This window comes from Amblyomma maculatum, chromosome 1, assembly GCF_055883805.1.
Source record: "Amblyomma maculatum isolate TAMU_Amacu chromosome 1, ASM5588380v1, whole genome shotgun sequence".
Taxonomy (NCBI): Eukaryota; Metazoa; Arthropoda; class Arachnida; order Ixodida; family Ixodidae; genus Amblyomma; species Amblyomma maculatum.
Window position 1 is genome coordinate 322,522,388 of NC_139344.1, and position 23,078 is coordinate 322,545,465.

Sequence of the window (23,078 nt, forward strand, 5' to 3'; positions counted from 1 at the left end):
TTCAAGATGCACCAGCTGGCCCTAGAGCATCATTATAGCCCTTATTTTCTGGATTGCTTCGGTATCTGCTTGTGCAACTACTGCAGGTGCGAAGCACATTGACATGTTGGCTGCTTTTCAAAGTATTTGAAGTTAAAAGGAAATACAGGTCGATGAGTGCAGCTTTTTATGGCAGAAAAAAATGGCTGGCCTAGCTGTAGCAGCCGGCAGTGGAATTCGACTTCGTAGCAGCATCCTAAACACTGGCTTGTCACTCTGTTGAGGAAAACAACAAACTTCTAAAGAAAATCACAAAGTAGTCACATGTTCGCTATCACGAAAGCAAAAGAAAACAAATCCGGAGCAACAAAAACTCATGGGTAGATGAAAAAATTGTGGCAATGGGAAAAGAACAGCCACCCGCTCACACAATGTGAGCCAAACATTCGTGCAAGTGTCGACAGCAGCACTGTCACACTCCTTAAGAGCAAGTCGTGCCTGGCTTCGGCGGGGGAGTTTCGAAACAAGCATATCTATAAATGTTGGCATAAATGTTCCTGCATGGCCTAGCGGCAGTGTGTCTAACTCAAGATCCAAGGGTCCTGGAAGGCTGGGTTCTGATCGCACTTTCTCGTTGTAATAGCGAAGCCTGAATTTTCAGTACCTGCCAGTTTGGCGACACATGGAGCGGTGGACTGGTTAGACCTTATGAAGTAGAGTTTTCACACTAAAACAAAAGTAAAAGTAGAAGTAAGGAATTTCTAAAATTAGCAGTAGTTTCTGAAGTGGGTGTTGATTTGTTGCATTGTGTTTAGAAGTATCTGTGCTATGATGTCATGGTAATGCAAAAAGAAGAGCTTTGTATAAAAAAAATTCATATTTTGCTGTAGCTTTCTGCATTTTTGTCTGCTTTGCTCGGATTTTTTGGCCTCGTGCTCAGCCTTATTTTTTTAAACTAATGGTCTTGCACTGGCAGAGTTAGAATTATGGGCAACTTTTGGATAGGATGGTCGAGGGTGGTGGTGGTTGTCTCGTTTCCTGCATGTATTTCAGTCCCATTTGAAGGATGTATTCTTCAGACTTTTTGCATTGAAAAATTTTCATCCGGCATTGTTTCTATGTGAAAAATTTCTTGTTGAGGGGCTAATGACTGCACCCTCCACTGCTTCCATAAATCCTCCCATGAGGGCTACTGAGTGGATTCCAAGAGAAGGCAAGCGTAGCATGAGGTGCATAGAAGTGGATTGAGGGAATCCGTGAGAGAAGCCTTCCGTCCCACAGTAGGCATAGTTGTGCTTATGATGATGACGAGCATCCTTGAACATGTCTCACAGGATTATGCGTAGTAGAACTCTGCATGAAGTGAGAATTGGGCTCTTGCTCCCTTTTTCTTGCAGAGTGGTTCGCAGCCAGGTGGAACTGGAGATGGAAGGGGGCCCACCCACTGTGGCTGTGGAGGAACAAGTGCTCCTCCTGTGGGACGGTGGCCGGCAGGCACGTGGCATTGTGGAGCTGGCGCAGGATACCGAGTGCCCCAATGCACGGGCTACCCTGGACTATTACCGGTGAGGCATTTGGTACCCAATCATGCCAGCTGTGCCACAGCCAAAACCGCAGCCGTCGAACTCTGCTTTCCTTTTACTTGTCGATATTAGTGACCTCTGCCTGTTGAATCTTTTATTAGGTGGGGACACAACCCAGAGAAACTCAGTGAGCACGTGGCACAAAACAGTATGCAAGCGCTAAGAAAAGTACCTGCATTTTCGTATGACAGATAAAACAACTTATCTATCATGTGCCTGCAATGACAAAACAACAGTGTAATGTCCATATAAATGATAAATCAATTGAAAATGAAAAGTCAAATTAAGATCGTGTATATTGTCTAGTGTGAGGGAAGTAATATACCAGTGTTCACAATGAAATTGTCTGAAACATGCAATGCTACTTCTGTTTGTGTTGGACACATAAGCTTTGTAGACTGAATGCTACACATATTATGGTTTGTGGTTAACTAATTGACTAACTTGAATGATATATATTGCATTCGAATGCTAAAATTGAATTACCGTATTTACTCATGTAATGGACCCACTCACATAATGAACCCTCCCCCACTTTTGTGACTGGAATTTAGTTTAAAAAAAGCATTAGACATTAGTACATTTCTGTATCGCGCCGTCATGGTGGCAGTCCACTGCGCATTTCTTGGCATACAGTATGCGAATGTGCCACCTAGTAATAACATCAAGGTGCGTTATTGCAGGGGAGAGGGTTGAGGGTGAACTTGGCAGAGTGGCAAGACGCCCCTGACAGGAGTGCTTGCTCGGCAACTGTGCTGTTGCAAACCTGGTGATGTTTGCTTTATTATACTGCAGTTGGGGCAGACCCTCCTACTGCTGCAAAATCATTGGAACATGTGATACTAGCAGCAAACACCTTTTAAGGCAAACAAGGCTTAAAGCTGGCGCCATGATCATGGCTGACCGTATGTTTTCATTGACTGACAAACTTATGGATGGACGGAAGACGACGGACATGTATTAAATTCTAACTAGCAAAAAAAAATCTGTCAACTTTTTCCTGCATAATGAACGCTCCCTGCAAATTGATGCCAATTTTTCTTGAAGAAAAGTGGTTTCATTACATGAGTATACACGTTACGAATGATGTTACGGTTACGAATGATTTGAGTTGCAATCCATTGGGATGGCGCAGTGGTTACGGCGCTCGACTACTGCGACCAAGGATGCGGGATCGAATCCTGGCCTTGGCGGCAGCTTTTCAATGGAGGTGAAAAGCAAGGCGCTCGTTCGCTGTGCGATGTTATTACATGTTAAAGAACCCCAGGTGGTCGAAATTTTTGGAGTCTTCCACTATGGCGTCTCTCGTAGCCTGAGTCGCTTTGGAACGTTAAATCCCACAAACCAAACCAAACCGATTTGAGTTGCTGTCTCTGAAACAACCAGCAACATTACCAAGTGCATTATAAGTTCATGCCTACAGCTGTTGAGAGTCCGAGGTAGTGCGGAGCAAGTGAAAAAATAAATGTCAGAATTCCTAAAATGTCTTTTAGTTGCAGGTCAAAAACAGGTTGCTGCATTACTGCAGAGATGTGCTCTCCTCACAACTCAGCGGTTACTTTACAAGTCGTGGACTCATACTGTGACAGAAAACAGAGCATACGCCAGACTGTTTGGTTAGGTACATGGAAGCAATGGAGAGATCATGGGCTGATACAAATGGAATTTATAGTGCTTGTTAACAGTAATGTCAGTTCGTTAATTGAAAAGCAAGTTTTGTGTGGAGCATACTTTAAGCATTCTAACATGTTCATCTTATACATTCAGGTAGAAGTGCAGTTACCAGAGCAGGGGCAGTTATAGTACTCTAAGCTTAGAAGTGATGGGATGGCATCCCTGTCTTGTTGGCTGCAACTTTTCCATCGGAAGATTTGGGATAAACATTTAGCTATCCTGCTTTGGGGCCATAGGCTCCTTGAGACAGGGGACAGGAGGTACATGTAACTAACAGACAATCTCATTTTCTTCTTTTTTTTGCAGACACCAACTTGACCTTTTTTCTGGCATGTGCTTGGACAGGCAGTACCTGGCCATCAACAGTTTGTCGCCTCACCTGGACATTGAACTGATTCACAAGTGAGGATGCTTGTGAAGTGACCACTTGTTTGGACTGCAGGAGCAGTGGAGCTGTGATGAAAATGAGTGGCTCGTTCTAGCTTAGTCATTTTTAAGTGACCCGTCGTGGTGGTGCAGTGGTAAGGGTGACCAGCTGCTGTGCCCATGCATGCAAGATCGAATCCCAGCTACGGCAGCTGCTTTTCAATGGAGGCAGAAAGCAAGGCGCCCATGTGCTGTGCGATGTCAGTGCACGTTAAAAGAACCCTAGGTGGTCAAAATTTCCGGAGTCCTCCACTGCGGCGTCTCTCAGCCTGAGTCTCTTTGGGACATTAAACCTCATAAAGTGAACTAAACCATTTTTACATGTAGCATTTTTGTGCTGCTTATGAGTGGGTCTGACTGGCTGTAAATTTATACAAGTTAAAATTCATTTAGACAATTTACAATATGTTAGTTCAGCACTAATTTTGAAGTACTCTGAAAGCAATTGCTTTGGCTTTATATACACAAACTTTCTTTTACACTAGGGAGGTCAAAGGCACAGCTGGCCTTTAGCATTTGTTTAGATGCTGTCATACGCGTGGCTAATGGCCATAGCATGGGGAAGTGACCATAGAAGACAGCATTGCTCAGCAAATGACCAACCGTTTATTCTCAGCCCAAGAACGTATAGGCAAAAGAGAAAGAAAGAAATTGAAATGGGAAGAGGAGAGGTGCAAACAAATAAGGAAGAATGAGAGACTTATTTTGATAAACATAAGAAGGTAGCCAACAGCCAGTAACACAAAACCCTGTAACAGCCCTGTGATTAGGTCCAACAGCCAGTGACACAAAGAAAGGCATAGAGGATTTTTTCCCCATGTTAATCAGGGTGAAATGATCATGTACTTGTGACAATAATCATAATAATGTACAGTCTAGAGCGGTTATATTGAAGTCAGCGAGAATCTGAAATGACTTCGCTATATCCGCTATTTTGCTGTATCTGTAAAAAAAAAGAAAAAAAAAAGGGGGGGGGGGGGGGTCATGGATCGAGCATTCTAACCCTTGATTTTTAAGACATGCTTGATTATTCGGACTTATTTGTGGTACTACGACATGCTCCATAGAACTAATGAATACGAGCACATTAAAGAATGCTCCAAAATCGGGAACGCCTCCGCGACCCTTACAGCAGTTCGAAGCAGTAGCAGTGGTCCTTTTCACAGACAACCCCGTCGCGTTTTGACGATGCTTCACCGCATGGACTGTGTGGACTACGTGGCGAAGCATCCTCAAAACGCGACTATTTAGCGAATTTGTCATGGCAGGTTCACTTTCGTGTCTGTACTTCATCTGAGCCCGTGCTTTCGCTTGCCGCATATCGACAGCAGTACAGCCATCGAACGCCAGTTGCCACCCGTTGTCTGTGTAAATTCTGCATGGCGAGTCAATCAAGTATCAGAATGAGTGAACTGAACCCCTGAACTGAACTGCTGAACCCCTTCCTTCATTATGCGCCAATTGAAGTTATGTTTATGAAAAGGGTTTTCTTTACAAAATATGATTTTTTGGACATTATCGATGTCCCTTGCGAGTCAGAAATATAGGTCTTCGGTTATGGGCAAATTCATTTATCGTCGCTGAGAGAAGTGGCCCAATGTTCCCTGAACACGTTTCCTAAGCGCTGACTTCAGGATCGCGGTCTCCGTGTAAAAACCCTCTTACACTACCTATGATGTCAAGGCAGCCAGATCCTAAGTTCTTGTTAAGGAACTTCATTTTTGATAAACATGAGAAGGAAATCAATAGCCACTGACACAATGAAAAGCATAGGGATTTTTCGCAGGACATTCCATGTGCGCCACTATGGAGGAGGGTGGTGCTGACTAACTCTCTTAAGGGTAGATTACATGTAACATAAATACCTAAGAAATTTGTGGAAAATTAAACTACCATCACCGTAGCTCAATTGGTAGAGCATGGGACGCAGAATTCGGAGGCCATGGGTTTGAATTCACCACTACTTTTTTTTATTACCTTCACGATTACATTATTACTTCATACTGATTATCAGGAAAAAGGTCTTCTATGCTTTCCTTTGTGTCTGGATGTTGGCTTCTTCTTAAGAGGAAAGGTGCAGCGCATGAGCCGGTAGCTAGGAGCTCAAATATAGAAGAGGGCGAATATGGGCTTGTTGGTCCATGTCGTACTTGTGTCATTTTCTTTATATGCTGGCTCACCTGTAGCAATAAATCGTTTGGTTACTAGTCAGAGCATGTGTTTGTGCCTCTCTAGTCCTGTCTTGCATTGCGCTGTTTTATTCTCTTCTTCAGGTCGATTATCAGTACCAGTCTGCATCTGGTTCAACTTGGCTGTTAGTAGCATTCTTTTGCCCGAATAGCCAGAACGAAGCACTTGTTTATTTACACTGGTGGACTGGCACAGCACTAGCTCTAAGGTTGTGTCACTTTCAGTAACTTCCGATTCGAGTGCGCTGTGGTTTGTGAATATATATTAAAATTTCCTATTTTGTAGCCTCCTGTGTGCAACCTTGTATGTGTGATGTTTGCCTGATATTCGCTTCATTTTTGCTGGAGGACAGAAGTTCGAGTTTGCCGTCAGTCATTTCAGACAAAGGACCCAGCCTGAAATTACCAGTTGCTGATTTAGGCAAGCAATGTGCACACACAATAGGTTTTGTGGCTGTATGCATGATGTCACTGGATGGTCTATTTTGTCATCATCATTTCGTCATAACCCATTTTCGATTTCTGTGTCCTGGTTTTTGCTCTTTTGAAACATTTCTATTCGATATATTGGAAAACTGTTCTTGCACGCTAGAGAGGGAACTATAAGAAATATGATTTGATTATCATTTAAGAGGCATTCAGAAAATGACTGGAATTGTCATTTAATGTTGCCGGATATTCTTACAGATGCATGGCTGATGAAAACCTGCCATATGAGTTGAGGGCAGCATTTTGCCGCCTCATGCTGCACATGCACGTGGACAGGGATCCGCAGGAGCTGATCACACCAGTCAAGTATGCACGTCTCTGGTCGGATATCCCTGAACAACTCTCCATTCAAGAGTGAGTTGTGCCATGTCAATTTAGTCTCTTGCATCCTTAATGTTGCTGCCTGCTCTTGGGGAGCTATAGTAGCAAGATTTGATGTTGGGAAAGGTTGAGGGTCACCGGAGAAGGGGTAGGCAGCGAACGCGATGGTTAGATGGCATCCTCGAGGCGCTGCAGATGAAGTTATGTGATGTTAGGAAGATAGTGAGAGACCGGAAAGCGTGGCGTGATATGGTCCATAGGGTCACGAAGAGTCGGACACGACTGAATGACTGAACTGAACTGAGTACCCCATACCTTGCTTATGTGCTTTTGAGGTGTGCAGCTTTCACGTGAACTCATTGTGCTTTTTCGAGTATGAAAAAAAAAAAAAAAAAAAGTATTGCAGAGACTAGAGGGACATATATTTTCCAGATGCATCTTACGACATATATATCACAGTAGAATGTTACGAGCCCTGCTGGTTGGAGTCAAAGTAAAGAGGGGGAGGAGAATCTGACGAGAGACAACAAGAAACCCAAACCTGGACAGCAACTTTGCTGCAGCAATGCAACATCGGCTTTCTTCTGCCGCTGTTTGTGAATAGTGATACCCAAGGAAAGGAGTCTACCTTTGTGTGAAAAGCAGCAATGACGTTTTTGTTGCAGAGGTTGTAGGAAGCTGGTAGAGTGGTGTGGATCATAATGTGCTTTTTTTCCCCCTTGTTCCTGTTTGCCACATGTGGTACTTCTTATGGTCCTTGCATCCCTGCTGAGGTCTGGGGAAAAAATAGGTGCCCATATAATTTGTAATGTGCACTTTGGCTAGAATTTTGTACTCATAAATGTTGTATATCACAAAGGATTCACCTCATGTAGCCGCTTCAGAAATAGAAATGCACTTTTCTTCAAATTTTTTTACCTTTATTGCATTCATTGATGCCGAGGGAAACTAGCTGCAGGCATTTTAAAATGCAAGTTTTTTGGCATAGGATTTTAAGCTGTTGCCAAAAATCTTGCAAAACATATATACATTAATAAGGACTTGTCTTGCACGGTATTAAATGATAAATTTAGCATCATCACACAAAAAATGCACATTCCTTGAATATTTCATAGTTTTGATATTATTAATTTTAAAGCGCAGCTCTTAGGCGCCCGTTTCTGCGTTTTGCGGCGGCGGTGGCGGCGGTGGCGGCGCAGTCATCATTTTTTTTCTTTAAGGCCCTCTTCTCACATTAAGAGATAAATTGCAGTGGGTTGAGTAGTTTTGTTGAGGCTATGTTAGCGCCAGTGAGGAACCCGATATTACATGTGGTGAAGTTTATAAACAGAAAATTGTACTCGGTGCTTTATTTCACATATACTGTTGCTATTTGACTGCAAATATGAGCCGATTATTTGCGTGATAAAATAACTTTTTCCTTTTTTATTGTCACTAATGCAACAATATACCTTCAGCGTTCGTTGCTGATGTGAATCAATGGCTAGATCCCATGTTTAATGTAGGTCATGGTTGAGTGCAGCTCTCAGTTAAGCGAGAAATCAAAGGCTAAGCTGCAAAGGAGTCGGGTGAAAACATTATTGCTTCTCTGTTTTATGCTTAATTTCAGCATCTAGCACTTAATTTTGTGATTTAATTCTGTGACCTAATATTACAAAGATTACTTTAAAGGAGCACATTAAAGCGATTTATTTAAGGTGTGGCTCCTGACTTCTTCAGAACACCTAAAAATGGGCTCTGAAATGTTATCTGAAGCATATCTTTGGTATTGTAAAATTTTGAAAGGTATTAGTGTTTTGGTAAGTTTGACTATATTTGATTTTACAGAGTCATTAAATTGTACAACTGTGGTCATCTTCTGAAATTGTGAGCTCTGCTGTGTAGTGCCACCCATGACTGACAGGTCACGGCAGAGAGTTCTGACAAAACGTGATCCACTGGAGAAGGTAATAGCAACCCACTCCAGTATTTTCTGCCAAGAAAACCCTATGGCCAGTCTTGGCGTGATATGGTCCATAGAGTCACGAAGAGTCGGACACGACTGAACGACTGAACTGAACTGACTGAGCTGGTCATGTTCTGAATTCTGCTAGGCTCAGATTATACCTTTTTTTTGTTGCTCACTTTTTGTACGTGATGCTTCCCAGTTTTCACTGCACACTTGTCTAAAAAAATATGTGCAAGCGGGCCACCTTAAGAGAGTGGCTGTCATCATGCAGCTACGATGCGAATCGCCATCCTGACTTGGGCAAGGAGGCAGTGCAACGCAAGTTCAAGCCGACCATCACCTTTGTTGAGGACTATCTCTGCAATGTAGTCGGACACGTCTGGTCTTTCGCTGACCGGGAGCAGAACAAGCTCACTTTTGAGGTATGTCCCAACACCTGCCCCATGCGCATGAGAGTTTGACATTTCGGAGGCTGTTATCAACTCATATGGTCTCTGAACAGGCACAAGAAGGTGCACATGCTTGCTCATGGATCAAGCTGTGTTGCAATCTATTTTGTAGCGTGAGCTGCATCTCTCGAGATTTAGGGTGGTCTCTTGGGACAACCAGTGAGGCAAGAGGAAATGAAGTCATGAAGCCATGCTTGAGTGAGTGTAGGAGTGCTCCAGCATACAAGGTATATGCAGATACCACTTTGCGAGGCCTGGAGTGAGGAACAGTTGAAAAAGTAAACAAAGAAAAATCTTCACTGATCAAAGCAGCGTTATCGGCGTGAACTTTATTACTTCCACTCGAAAGCGTTCACACCATGTGCTCTCCCCACTGCTGCAGTTTTCTCACGTAATATGGCCTGGAGAGGCAGCAGACAGCAAAATCTTCATCTTAAAGAGTAATTCGGGCTTTCCAGGCATCTTGGGTCCTAGTGTGACCCTACCACACTCGAACATTCATGCCTGAATGGTTCATGATGCTGGCAGCGCAGCTAGCAATGGTCTTCTGCGTTGCCAGATCCGTGGAGCGTAGTGAGGTCTCCCAGTCTTCCCATGCTTGGAGTGGCACCAGACTGCCAGGCGGAGGTGACGCCGTACAGGCCAGAATGATATGAGTCGGGTTTGCCTTCTGTGCATTGCACAGAGGGCAGGAAGGTGGATGGGTTGGTAAGGAGAGAGAAGGGAGGGTGGTAGGTATGGGGGGTCCATGTTTGCAAACAGCGCCATAGGTGTTGCTCCCTGGTAGTGAGGGATGAGTATATTGGCCTTTTGATATGAGAATTTGCGATGAGTTCAGGTACATGCATGCTCTTTTGAGAAGCCCTTCATGAGGTCCACATGGGCCCGGTTTATAGACACTCGATCTAAAGCATTGGCGGCGCCTCATTGCTGGGGTTTTTAGAGTGCATAGGCACCCAGATGAGCTCAGTGCTGCAAGAAGAGGGGGCGTTCTGGGTCAGTATTTGGTAGGTGGCGGGATGGACTCTGCCCCTAGCATAATTTAGTAGTGCTGTTTTTGAGTATATAGGTAGCACTGGAGCTGCCAAGCTTTATACTCAGTGATTCAAAAACAAGCGAAGTGCGGGGCCATCTCCTATTCGACGAGTGTAGCTCTTTTCCTGAACCCACATATGTCTGGGAGGGTAAGGGGGAGGTCCTTCTAAACAGCCACACAAATGCAATGCTTCATTGAAGCTACGTCTATTGTTAATTTATGGTGCCTCTCCGAGGTTCTCGGCATTCGGCGAGTTAAATCTCTATGCTACAAAGGGAGCTCCATGTAGCGAATTCCTCAATATTACGAAGTTTTTCAATTCCCCAATGCCGCCCCCATTGAAGTGCATGTATTTGAAAACTCCATGTAACGAACATGTCGCGGCGGTCGACCTTGATATAACGAACTCGCGGCCCCGACTGTCTCTTAGCTAGTGCTGAGTCACTGGAAATTTGGCACAACCGCGCAAGTTTCAAGACGATAAAACATGAACTGAAGCGAGAGGACCGCCTACTATAGCAACGAATGACCGCAGTTGATACAGCGCTTCGCGCTTCAACGCCGACGCCGCATCTCCTTGGCAGACGCAGCAGTCTCCGCGGCTTTTGCTGTCGGAACATGGCACTACAATAGTTCATGCTTAAAAGCGGCAAAAAATAACTGAAAAAAAAAAAAAACGCGGAGCTTGCAGCGTGCGCCCCGCGTTCATCGCTGCCACGCGGTTGCTCGCGGAAGCGGAAACAGTGGAGCGCGCTGGCAGAGTCGGTTTCCTGGGGCAACAGTGGTGGGCGAGCGCGCATGCGCTCTCCTTCAGACTGATTCCTTCTCCACCTGCTTTCCCCGCTCCCTCGTAGATGGTGGTGGTACAAACTTTATTTATGAGTCGACAAGGTAAAGCACTAGGTCTGGGCCGACTCTTGATTCCTGCAGGTGGCCGGCAGGTGGCGCCTGGCAGTGACCTTTCCTGTCCAGTCGACCAGCCTTTTTTGGCTAGCCGGGTCTGAGCTGGAGACTGTGATCTCCCATCCCTCGTGGTCCGTTAGGCCCCATTTGCTGGTGGTTGAAAATCGCTACAGATAAACATGATGTGCTCGAATGTAGCCTTCGGGACCCTGTAGAGGGAGCATTCAGGTTGATATTGAGTTGGGTGGAATAGGGCAAGTAGTGCTGGAGAGAGGAACGTGCGAGCCTGGAGTTGTCTCCATGTGACCTGCTCTAATTTAGTAAGAGAGTGGTGAGGTAGAGGATAGCACAGTCTTTGGGCACGGTAGTGGAGCGTAATCTCGTTATATGTGAGTAGTCGGTCCCTGGCACTGCCTAGGTCCACGGTACCCGCCGTTCGATTGACGTGTGCTCGAGCAGCATTGTGGGCCGCCTCGTTACCGGGGTTACCCGAATGGGTAGGGACCCACACTAATTGTATGGGTTGGGGCGGTTGTAAGCTAGAGGCCAAGATACGGTGGGCCACTGCGTGTAGCCATCCCCGGGAAAAATTTTGAAAAGCGGTTTTCGAGTCAGTAAAGATGAGTGTTGCAGCACCTGAGCTAGAGGCCAAGATACGGTAAGCCACTGCGTGTAGCCATCCCCGGGCAAAATTTTGAAAAGCGGTTTTCGAGTCAGTAAAGATGAGTGTTGCAGCACCACAGCCACCTCCTCCGCTTCCTCGGAGGTGCGTGCTCTGACTGAGCTAGAGGTGATTGGGTCAAAGCAGCTCGAGAGAACCGAGATCGCATACGCCTGTTGGTTGCGGTACTCAGCCACATCTACGTAAGCCGCATCCGTGTCCCCTGCATGCGCTCTGTACAGTGCCTTAGCTCTGGCTTCTCTTCGGACTTGGTGGTGAATCGGGTGCGTGTTTTTCAGCAAAGGGTGGAAATCTAGATTATCCATAATCGATGCAGGTATGCGGTGAGTTTTCTCGGGAGGGGTTCGAATCGGTCTCATTTGGAGGGAGGAGAGAATGTGTCTGCCGGTAGGTGTGATGGAGAACAGTTAATCTTCGCGATTCAGTGCGCCTCCACCAGTTCGCTGAGGGTGTTATGCACAGTTCGCTGAGGGTGTTATGCACTCCCATGTTTAAGAGACGCAGTGTGGGCGTGCTCCTGGGTAGTCTTGGCAGATTAATGACTCTACTTTCTCTGTTTCTCTTTTCGTAAGAAACAGGTAGGGTAGAGAGTATACTACTACTTGACTAATAATAAATGCCTGTACTAAGCACCGTAGGTCGTGCTCTCGCATACCGCGGTGTTTGTTGGCTATGCGTTTGATCAGTCTAATTGTTTGCTGCTTGGCTGTCGTGAGCTTGGATATGGTTTCCGTGTTAAGGCCATTGTCCAGTAAGATCATACCAAGCACATGGAGCCAATGCAGTTCGGTTATTGGCTGTCCACTCAGGGATACGATCAGCCGTGGTTGGTCTTGTCGCTTGGGGCCAGGGTGCATGACCAGGAGCTCTGACTTAGCGGCGGAGCATGCGAGACCCACTGTGGCCGCATACTTCACCACCATGTCAGCCCCTGCTTGTAGGGTCTCTTCTATGTCTCCGAGATTTCCTATGGTGGTCCACAGGGTGATATCGTCAGCATAGAAAGAGTGGGAGAGATGCAGTATTTGTGAAAGTTGTTTAGCCATAGGAATGAGAGTGATGTTGAACAAAAGCGGGGATAGCATGGAACTCTGCGGTGTACCCCTGTTGCCTAGAGAGAAAGTTTGGGACTGCAGTGTTACGAACCTGAGCTCGGTCATGCGGTCTTGTGAGAAGGCCGTTACGTAGGAGTGAGTCCGGGCGCCTACTTCCAGGTTTGTGAGTGCTTCCAGTATGGCGGAGTGTAGTACATTGTCAAATGCCATTTGCAGGTCAAGAGCCAGAAGAGCTCTGGCTTGTTCGCAGTTTCTAGGGTGAAGTATGTCTTCTGAGATTTAGAGCATTACATCCTGGGTGGAAAGGTGGCTGCGAAAGCCTAGCATAGTGTGGAGAAATAAGTCGCGGACTCGCATGTGCTCGAGCAGGCGATTGAGTACGACATGCTTGAATAATTTACCCAAGCACGACGTGAATGATATCAGGCGGAGGTTGGAGAGGGCCAAGGATTTTCCGGGTTTGGGAATGAAGGTAACCTGAGCGTGCGTCCACTGTGGGGCAACGTTCCTGCTCGCCAGTGTTCATTAAGCAGATCAGTGATGGCTTGGATGGAATTTTCGTCTCAGTTTCTGAGAGTTTTGCTCGTGACTTTCGCACCCGGCGCGTAGGTTGTGTGGAGTTGTAGCATGGCTGCCCTTACTTACCACTGCTCAATCTTAGCGTCTAGGTCTGGGTTGGGGGTGCCTAAATACGGTGGGAGGGGCGTTTTTGGTGCCATGTTAAGGCAGGTGTCCTTAAGAGTGCTAATTGCTTCGTCGTTATCCATATCAAGGCCATGAATAACGCGGGCGACGTTTTTGTGTTGTATATTCTTCGTCTGCTCTGGCTCTAGCAGACATCGTAGGACACACCATGTATCCTTTAGGCCAAGGTTTCCCGCGAGGCGATTGCACACCTGGCCCCATTGTTGTTGTGTGAGCTGCCTTGCATAACTCTCCATCTTCCGTAGAAGCACAGAAATTCGAAGCCTTAAGGACCGGTTTCGTTTGCTCTTCAGCCATCTTTTCTGCAGGCTAGAATGTGCTTCCCACATGTGGAGAAGCCGGTTTTCGGTATGGACGCTAGGCATCTCTTTTGTGACCGAGTGAATGTCACCTTGGATGCCAGCCAGCCAGTCTTGTAGGTTATCTATGCACTCTGGGGCCGCAGCACGAATAGCTTGAAAACGGTCCAAGTCTGTGATTTTGAGTTGTTGTTTAACTTGGGCGGTGATAGAAGACAAGGAGAGGGAGGTCTGAATTATGTAATGTTCACTCCCTAGGGAGTTATAAGTGTTTAGCCAGAAACACTCTGTGATGTTCCGCGTGACGGTGAGATCCAGGGAGGTGTTCTTCTGAACTCTAGTATTTCCTATACGGGTGGGATGTTGTGTATCATTGACCAGGGTGAGACCCTCTCTTTGGAAAAATGTTCATAGACGTGAGCCTTTCAAGCAATTCTTTGTGTGCCCCCATCGGCAGTGGCTTGCGTTCAAGTCCCCTACTATCATTAATGGATGGCTAGCGCTGATGCGTAGAGCACGCTGTTGGGCCTCTATTAAGGGGGCCGGCTTCGCTTTGGGAGGACTGTAAAGACTTAGAACGAAAAGGCTGGGGCTTTTTTGTTCCTTGGGGAGCAGCTCGACCAGTAGACAATCAACACCCTGTACTTCGAGGGTGTGATCCATGGCTGTGTAATTCGGATGCACTAGCATTGCGACTTTGTGTTGCTGAGATTGTGACACCATGTGCGGTGTGTAGTTTAGCATTTTGACCGGGGCTTTTGTTTCTTGTAATGCGATGATAGTAGGGGTTTCTTCTGTCGGGAGAGCCTGTAAGTGAAGCTGCAAATTGCTACGGGTGGAAGCCTCTGCAGTTCCACTGCCACACGCAAATACTATGTCAGTGTTCTGCCATTTTGAGGGTCGGTGGTAAGGGGGGTGGAGAAGCGGGGGAAGCGGGGTCTGGCCTGTTATTAGCGTACTGAGAGCAGTGTAGATCTGCTGCATCTGTTGTTGCATTTGTTGCTGCTGTTGCTGCTGCAGCTGGACTTGCTGCTCGAGCACTACCATCCTCGCTTTCAGATTCGTTGCTCAGGTGTTAGTGCTAGTAGCTTTGGATTCAGATGTTTCTCCGATATTTTGCTCAAGAAGTGCGATGGAGGCTACAAGGTCAAGGTTGGTCGGGGTCTGAGTTGGCACATTGTCTTGGTTTGTAGCCTTCCTTTTAGGATGCGTGTGTGATGACGAGTCTGAGGGAGTATTTCTACGGCCGGACTCGGGGGGGCAGAGGGGGCGGCTGTGTTTTACTCGGGGGAGGGGGAGTCTGAGATTGTTGCGCACCCTCTGCGGGTAAAAGGTGTCGAGTAAGCATTTTCATCTGTTTTGTAAGTTGTTGTAAGTTGTTGAATTTGTTCAGCTTGTAATTGATTTAGCGCTGTAAGCAGTTGAACTTGCTCTTTAAGCTGTTGATTTTTTTTGATCAGTAAGGGAGATCGCGGGCTCCATATCACCTTATTTCCTGGCTGAGGAGGCTGGTCAACCAGAGGCAGGAAGGACTGGGATCGGTCCTTGGTTTTGGAGATGTCGGTCTTCTTTCTGGTTGAAGACTGCGATCGCTGGTGCTGATGGTTCCAGATCTCGGAGGCCTTGCGATGCTTGCATCTGGACCTGCGTGGCTGTTCTCCATCAGCGTCCTCAGTCTTTGGGTCCGGGGTTGGTTTCTTATATCCCGGTCTATCAAAGCGGTTCGGGCAGTTCCGGGAGCCTGTGAAGTGCAGGCCCTGATAGATGATGCACAGAGGTGCACACGTGGGAGGGTCCACCACCGCGTGAGTCACACTACACCTTTGGCATAGATTGGAATTGGATATGGAATTGGTTTATTGATTCTGTTCCATGCGAACATCACTGGGATGCCCGGGCCGTCTGCAGTTATAGCAAGCTTCAGCCTGGGGAGGAAAGGGTGGCAGAGGTATAGCGCTCCGTAGAAGCGAAGCTGTTTTGGGACCGTACTGGTGCGTACGAAGGTGACAAGAATGGACTTCGTACGTGCGAGTTCCCTTGCATCGGTGATCTCGTACTCGGGACTCTGGTTGAGTGCTTTCATCTCGGCAAATATCTCTTCCGAGGTTTGGTCGTAGATGTCATTGTATACGATATATACGGTACCGCGGAGGGCGTTATCCCATGGGGCAATGTACGGCCTCACCGGATAGGTTTGGTCGACAACTCTGATCTGCTCTAGCCGCACATATTGGCGAGCTCGGTCTTCAGATGGCGTGCTGATGGTGAAGGAATTGTGTCGGGGGTGGATGCGGATCACGTCTTGTTCTCGGACGATCTCCGCTAGGAGTCTGAGTGCGGTGGTAACCAAGGAAAGAATATATTCTCCGTTGTGCTTTCTTAGGTCTAGGCCTCCTACCGGTTGAAACACAATTTTTAAATTTTGTGGCGAGAGTTTTGGTAGGGGCGCTTGACATTTCACAAAAGTTGGAGAGAACTTGCCTTGTTCAGACTGCGTCGAAGTGGCTGCGCTGGCTGGTGGTAGAATAGGTGTGCTCGTAGCGGCCTGCTGATCAGTTCGTTGATTGGATCCAGCGACACGGCGAGCCTCAATTGCCCAGTTATATCGCGCTTCCGTCTCGGAAATCAATGGTGTAGGTTCCATCTCTGTAGGTCTCTGTCCACTATGCTGTCGCTGGTGAGTTTCAAAGTCTCGTGGGCTCGCAGACGGCGCTAGTTGCCGGGCGGAGGGAACAGCCGCGGCAGCGCGAGGTGGGCCAGACTGTTTTCTGGGAACTGGAGCACCGCTTGGGGCGGCGGGTTGAGATTCGCTGGGGGAGGCACCGGAGCTTACAAAAACGCGTCTGCTCTCGATGCGTTCTCGGAGGGAACTCTCCCTCCCTCGTAGACTCGTCGCATGAGCCACAGAGGAGCTGGAGGTTGCCGCCGCAGTTGCGCCGCGCTATCAGCGAGATCGCGAAACATTTCACTACTTCCATGACTTCGAATTATTCTGATTTACTGTAAACACTTTCAAGGTGATTTCCCTTACATAAATTCTTAATCAGGTTTTCGTTCTACATTGTCCTTTTGGGTCATCACACGAAAACTGCATGTAACGAAAACCTAGATGTAACGAAAAATTGCGGACATTTTACAATTTCATTTATGGGAGTTCATTCTCGTAAGAATGCGCCACGGGGGGGCTAGACGCTACAGTCGCCTTCTAGCCCCGACGTGCCAGCCCTAGCAGACAGAGCTGTGACCCCCAACCCACGGTGCGAGAAATCGCCACTGCGGCGGGTTCGGGCCAGAGGGGACAAACACCGAGTTACGTACTCGAACAGAGTTTATTGTGCTCGAGTACACGGCAAGGGAATAGCAATCAAGAACAACCACCGTGTAGCGAGCGAACGCCGCGTACGGGGGTGAAATAAAAACCACCTAATAGGGAAGCGCGCCAAGGAGGTGAGAGGAAGAGTCTTCTCACCTGACACGGCTTCTCGCTCACATCCCGTTGCGGTAAGGGCCTACGGTCAAATGGGCGATTCTCGGTGACGGCGGTGGTCTCCTCGGCGGAAATCATGAACCGCGCGCGTGCGCTCCCATTCGCCGAAGAACCCCGAGCGAGTTGCTACAGTCGCGCTCCTCAACATGCAACGGGAGAGGAGGTCTCCCGGTTACGCCGGCAGGAAAGAGGGAAGCCCGCGGCAGCATCGCCACAGGCCGGGGAGGCGGCGGGGGGTGGCCAGCATTCCCTCTCCTCCGCCAACCTCTCTGCCAGCGCGCGTAATCACGCGTGTTAATTACGCGCGGGCAATATAATGGAGGAAGGGGATTGTGAACCGCGCACGTGCGCGCCCAACCGCCGAAGAACCCCGAGCGAGTTGCTACAGTCGCGCTCCTCGACAGGGAACGGGAGAGGAGGTCTCCCGGTTACGCCGGCAGGAAAGAGGGAAGTCCGCGGCAGCGTCGCCGCAGGCCCGGGAGGCGGCGGGGGGTGGCCAGCATGCCCTCTCCTCCGCCAACCTCTCTGCCAGCGCGCGTAATCGCACGTGTTAATTACGCGCGGGCGTTATAATGGAGGAAGGGGATTGTGAATCCCCACAGTATTTAATTTCTATTGTTCTTTATTTTCCAGGTGGTAAAACTTGCACGAGAGCTCATCTACTTTGGGTTCTACAGCTTTAGTGACCTCCTCCGCCTCACCAAGACTCTGCTCAATATTCTTGACTGCGTACCTGAAGCTGCCATTGCCAATGGTGAGACCATGGTCATAGTTTGTGGTCTAAGCTGTAAATAATCGAGTGTAAAGGAAGATAGGATGAGTGAGTGGACACGGACAGACTCACTTGTCCCGTCCTCCTTTGTGCGCTATTATTTCCAGCTTAAGAACAAATCAACAACATGCCCAAACCCATTCTCTGCTTATTGTTTAGTCCTGCTAATATTTGTCTCGTTTTTTTGACCAACTAGCCTCTGAAAAGGACTCGCAGTGTGAGTAGATTGGCTAACCTGCACCTGGTCGTGTCTTATTGCATGATGTGGCTTGGGATTTTGCTTGTTTATGCTTTTGGTCATGATGCTCCTAGGAGTGACACTTTGTCTGGGTTTCTAATCTATGTGTATGGCATTTGAGTCTTTGACCTAATTGAAAGTGCAAACTTTCAATTTTCCTCACAGTTACCAATGGACTGCGTGCATAAAATGCTCTGAACAATCTACATATGTGGAACAATTTTTTGCGATGTAGACTTAAAGGGAGGCAGGGATAAAAATAACAAAGGCAACATGCTTAGCCCATAACTGGAATTGTAAGTAGAGCCTCATTATAGTAAACTCATGTATATATAGTATAAATACAGGAATAGGTACAGCTAGAATCAATGTGAAAGGGAACATGGGAGCGCGTGGCCTCCACGCTTTCAAATGCGCTGTCACCTACAGGTGATAAGAATCAGTGGTAAAGACGCATCCGAAGTAAACTTGGTCGGCTGCTCTTTTCGAGCATACCATTGCTGCCACCCATTCTCGTCTTGTGTTGGTGGCAGCGCTTTGCAAAGCGCGGAAGCCACGCGCTCCCGTGTTCCCTTTCATTTTGCTTCTGGCTGTACACAGGAGGTTGCACTTCAGAGGATCCGGGTCGGGATCGCCCTCACTTCTGCCATCACTAGGATGCGGCCTCAATTTCGACGCTTATGTATTCCCACTCAAGGCATACTTTTTGCAATCCCAAAACACTGAGGCAGATATTCACCACCTGTTGTGGGTTTGCCCGGCACTGAAGCCAACAAGAATTCGTCACCTGGCAGCAGCTTGGATGCAGGGGCCTCATTATTGCTCCCTCCTTGACTTCATTAGGCCAACCTTTTCTTATTTATGGCCAAATAAGCAGACAGGGTCCTCAGAGCAGTGTCATCACCAACAACTGGTATAGTGAAGTTTTATCCTGTAATGAGCAACTTTACTATACGCGAGTTGTATGCTGGGTTGCTGGTGCAGATTAGCTATACATCTTTATTTGTGAGTCATTAAAAAAGAATTATCTTATCACAGATCTCTACTCATTTACTGGTGGAAAAAGCCATGTGCACATTTTTTGGTACAGAATGCTATTGGAATGCTTTTGTTTAATAGATGCATGGTGCCTGAAAAGCTGAGGCCAATGAAAATGCCGTATTGTCTCAAATTGTATATCCTTCATGTTTCTTTTCCATGTACAGTTGCATGCAGGTTCTTCCTGTTTGAAAACCATGAAAGCAGCTGAAACGTCTTTGACCTTGTCTTTTTTTTTAATCTGAAGGAATGAACTGCACGTTCAAAGGGTTATAGGTGTTAAGCCTCCCCTGGTTTCGGTTGCATGTTTGTTTTTTCTTCTTTTGCTTGAATTTATTTCAGGCAGTTTGCAGTTTATAAATGTAGACTCTCTGACAGAAATGTTGGGATTGCATTTGCAGCCCAGGGTAGCGTGCTGAAGTCCCTAGGAGATGTTGGTACAGTTGTGACCAACATGGTGCTTGGATCCAACTCCTTGGCCAAGACACCCACACCAGCACCCCGAAAGAGTGCCGCAGAGGACACTCTGGTCATGGATACCAAGCTCAAGATTATTGAGATCTTGCAGGCAAGTGTACCTTTCTATATAAAATTGGGATTATGGGGTAGTGTGCTTCTATATAACATAGAGATTACGCTTAGAGTTAGCAAACTCTTAATGACAACAAACATAAAGAACAAACTGGTCAGCATTTTATTTAGCAACGTCAGTAAAAAAATTATGAATAAAGAAAGTAGGCGAAACGGTGGCAGTGTGCTTTTATTGTGCGGCGTCCATATCAACCTTTAAGGGCTTGAATGGTCTCCATAAGTGGTGTATAGTCCATATATAGAAAAGATCGACGAAAGAGTTGCAGTGTATTATCTGTGTGTGTGTGTGTCCATGCATGCACCTTTGCATGCGTGCAAAATTGCTTTTCAAAAAAAGATAAAAATGCCATATTTCTTTATTGCTTGAGTTGCATTGCTATCGTAATCTCAAAGCAAGGTGCAGTGTAAATAGCTACACCATTTTCTTTGTACCTCGTCTGGTTTTCTGATCAGTGTCCTTTCCATTTGTCACTCTCTGACCGGTAGAAGCAAATTGTGCAGTGACATGGAGATAGCGTGGAAAGTAACATGCAGCGAGACCTGGCACCAAATTGTCGGACACCCAGGAATTTTTATTTTTCTGGAGTGGAATGGCTGTGCCATGTGCATCATAAGGATTTCTGGATGTCATGTTCCGGGGATGTTTAATTGTGCCTCAAATAGTTGTTGGCACCATCGTGCAAATTTCGGCCTAGATTTTTTCTCCGATTTTGCTTGGCTACCACTTGGCTGAGGCCAAGCCATTTTCGACTTCCCCTAGGCCACGCAGGCATGTTCATATGGCTTGGTTAACTCTTTTGGGATTGTGAAAAAACAGGTGATTCCGAGGGGTCTTGGAAAAATTTAATTAATGAACCTCAATTTAACATATGCCAGAATATGGCTATTTAATTTCCATTTTATGCACACAATTCATATTTCTCCTAACGAGCATACATAACTCGAAAAAAATCTTTGAGTGTGAACTTTTGGGAGAAAACGAACCGGAAGCTGAAGAAGGCATGGGTATAAAATTAGGAAACCATTATAGAAATATTTCAGGATATACAGAATATGGTACAATGCCTCTATTTAACTTCTGAAAATATGGCCCATGCATTTGCAAGTTTTCTTTTTTTTTTTGGTATTAACTCTTCTGGCATCTTAAACAAACAGGTGACTGTGATGGACCTTCAAAAAGTATTTTTAATAAAATATTTGTACGATTCAGCCAAATATGCACTGAAATGTAGCTGTAGTCGACGACTGATTTTTTTGGACTCTCTAGGGACAGCCGAAACATCAGAAAAATTGGGTAGTCTGAAAAATCAAGTTATGTAGAAAAAAATCACCTTACTTAAACTTCTGATGGCCGCTATGGTGGGGAAAAGGGTCAACTTTGTGCCCCCATTCTGATGTTTGGCGGTCTCGTCGCGCAATGTTTTCTTCGATGAAGGGAGGCAATCGGTGGTCAAGGGCTGTACGTCCGTCGGCACGTTGCGGGTGATTGTGTGGGCAGATGCTAAAGGGAATCTGCCACTGCGAGTTCGCTGGACCGCCGTGTTTTGAGGATGTTTCATCGCACGGACTGTGATGGCTATGCGGTGAAGTATCCTCAAAGCGCAGCGGGGTTTCGGTGAAGATTGCTACCGTGTCAGACTGTGAAAAGGGCCCCACTTTTAATACTCTCTTTTCTAGCTTGAATGCGTGCGCCCGTTTTTATGTAGTCCGATGCTGTAAACCATGAGCAGCGACTGCGATGACGACTGGTGGTCGACAAGAAAGACGTACCGAAAACAAATATGACAGTAATCAGACATTTTTTCCGTAGAGTAACTTCCTTTTCAGTTTCACACTCAATACTGTTACGGCACAGTAACGCACGCCCTCGTCGACGAAAGTTTTAGTGGGCACTGTCATTGCTTCATTCACGAAATTGCAAACACTGTGGCACCATCTAGTGGCAAAACCTGAAAGCACACCTCTCGCGGTGCGAAAGCAGGGATGGTTTTTATTTAAGGATGCACTGGAGAGAGTGCAAAATATAATAAATTATGTCAAGCACTCCGAGAAGAAAAAAGAACAATGTACAGTTAGGAAAATCGGCGATATTTTGCTGACATGTAGTCATGTGGGGGGCTACACTGAAAGTACTAGGGTTTCTCCGCTAGATAGCGCCTCGGTTGTTTTTATGCGATTTTCAATGGCAAATTAAAATTGTAAAGCCTCTTTTCTTTGATATTGTAGTGCTCGAGCTGTACTATATGAGGCAAGATCTTTTCATCTCCACCATAATCTCATGACATATTTTGGCCAATGTTCTGTCCCTTTAAGCGAATACAAAAACGACAACACAGAACAATGTATCATATGAAGCCTTGGCTATTGGCAGGGATGCCATGGCAAATGTGAATGAGGCCTAAAATATTGGGCAATCAGTCATAATGCGCCCGAAATTTCGGGTGCTCATATACTGTATGGAACATGTTGTGGTAATGAGAAAAAGTCCAAGTAATCAGCATGTGCGAAAAATCAGGGGTCTAAACTTTCAGGTGGCTTGGTATTTAGACTATCTTTCATGTGCATACAAACTTTTTTATTTACACAATATACATAAAATAAAGACAAAATCTCTCTGCATACTTGCTAAAGAACTAAGAAAATGTAGACATGAATACCAAACAAAAAGTAATAAAAATAATTAGATCAGATTATACTGAGTGTGCTACACTGTCTCGTTTCTTGGCTGTAGAAGTTCGTAACGCCTGCCTGTAAGTTCTTTTTAATGTGGAAGCGTTACTAACCCCTTTATGAGAAAATCTGGCATTATTGTCATTGTTGTCAACACTGGTTGGTACCCATCAAGGTGGCAGTGAGTGAGCACATGCACACATACCACAAGGTAGGTGGCAGGGAATAGGTGTGTGTGCACATGTATGCACACACTTGCACGTACACACGCACAATTTTACACTCCTATGTAGTTTCTTTTTAATGTGGAGACATTATTAGCCTCTTAATGCGTAAATCTGCCTGCCCATGTTATTGTCACTGATGTCAATGGTAAACATTGGGTTTTACTCATAAAGGTAACTGCGAGTGGATATGCCGTCACTCACACGCCACACACACACATACATTGAAGAAGGTAGCAGGGGTGGAAGTGCTGTGCCAATTGCTCCATTCTGTGCCAATCTGACATGTTGAACCAAGCTGCTCCTAAACAGCAATTTAT

The 23,078-nt window shown here is 46.3% G+C and overlaps 1 protein-coding gene across 5 annotated transcripts in view; it reads left to right on the forward strand.

Moving 5' to 3' along the window:
• Window positions 1-23,078, forward strand: part of Itpr (Inositol 1,4,5,-trisphosphate receptor) — a 127,269-nt gene that overhangs the window by 21,179 nt on the left and 83,012 nt on the right. For all 5 annotated transcript variants that reach the window (XM_084581514.1, XM_084581338.1, XM_084581430.1 and 2 more), the window contains exons 11-16: window positions 1,377-1,544; window positions 3,543-3,638; window positions 6,539-6,694; window positions 8,881-9,031; window positions 17,859-17,979; window positions 19,675-19,841. In XM_084581514.1, the coding sequence (XP_084437640.1) occupies window positions 1,377-1,544; window positions 3,543-3,638; window positions 6,539-6,694; window positions 8,881-9,031; window positions 17,859-17,979; window positions 19,675-19,841 (859 nt within the window). The remainder of the gene's footprint in view (window positions 1-1,376; window positions 1,545-3,542; window positions 3,639-6,538; window positions 6,695-8,880; window positions 9,032-17,858; window positions 17,980-19,674; window positions 19,842-23,078) is intronic.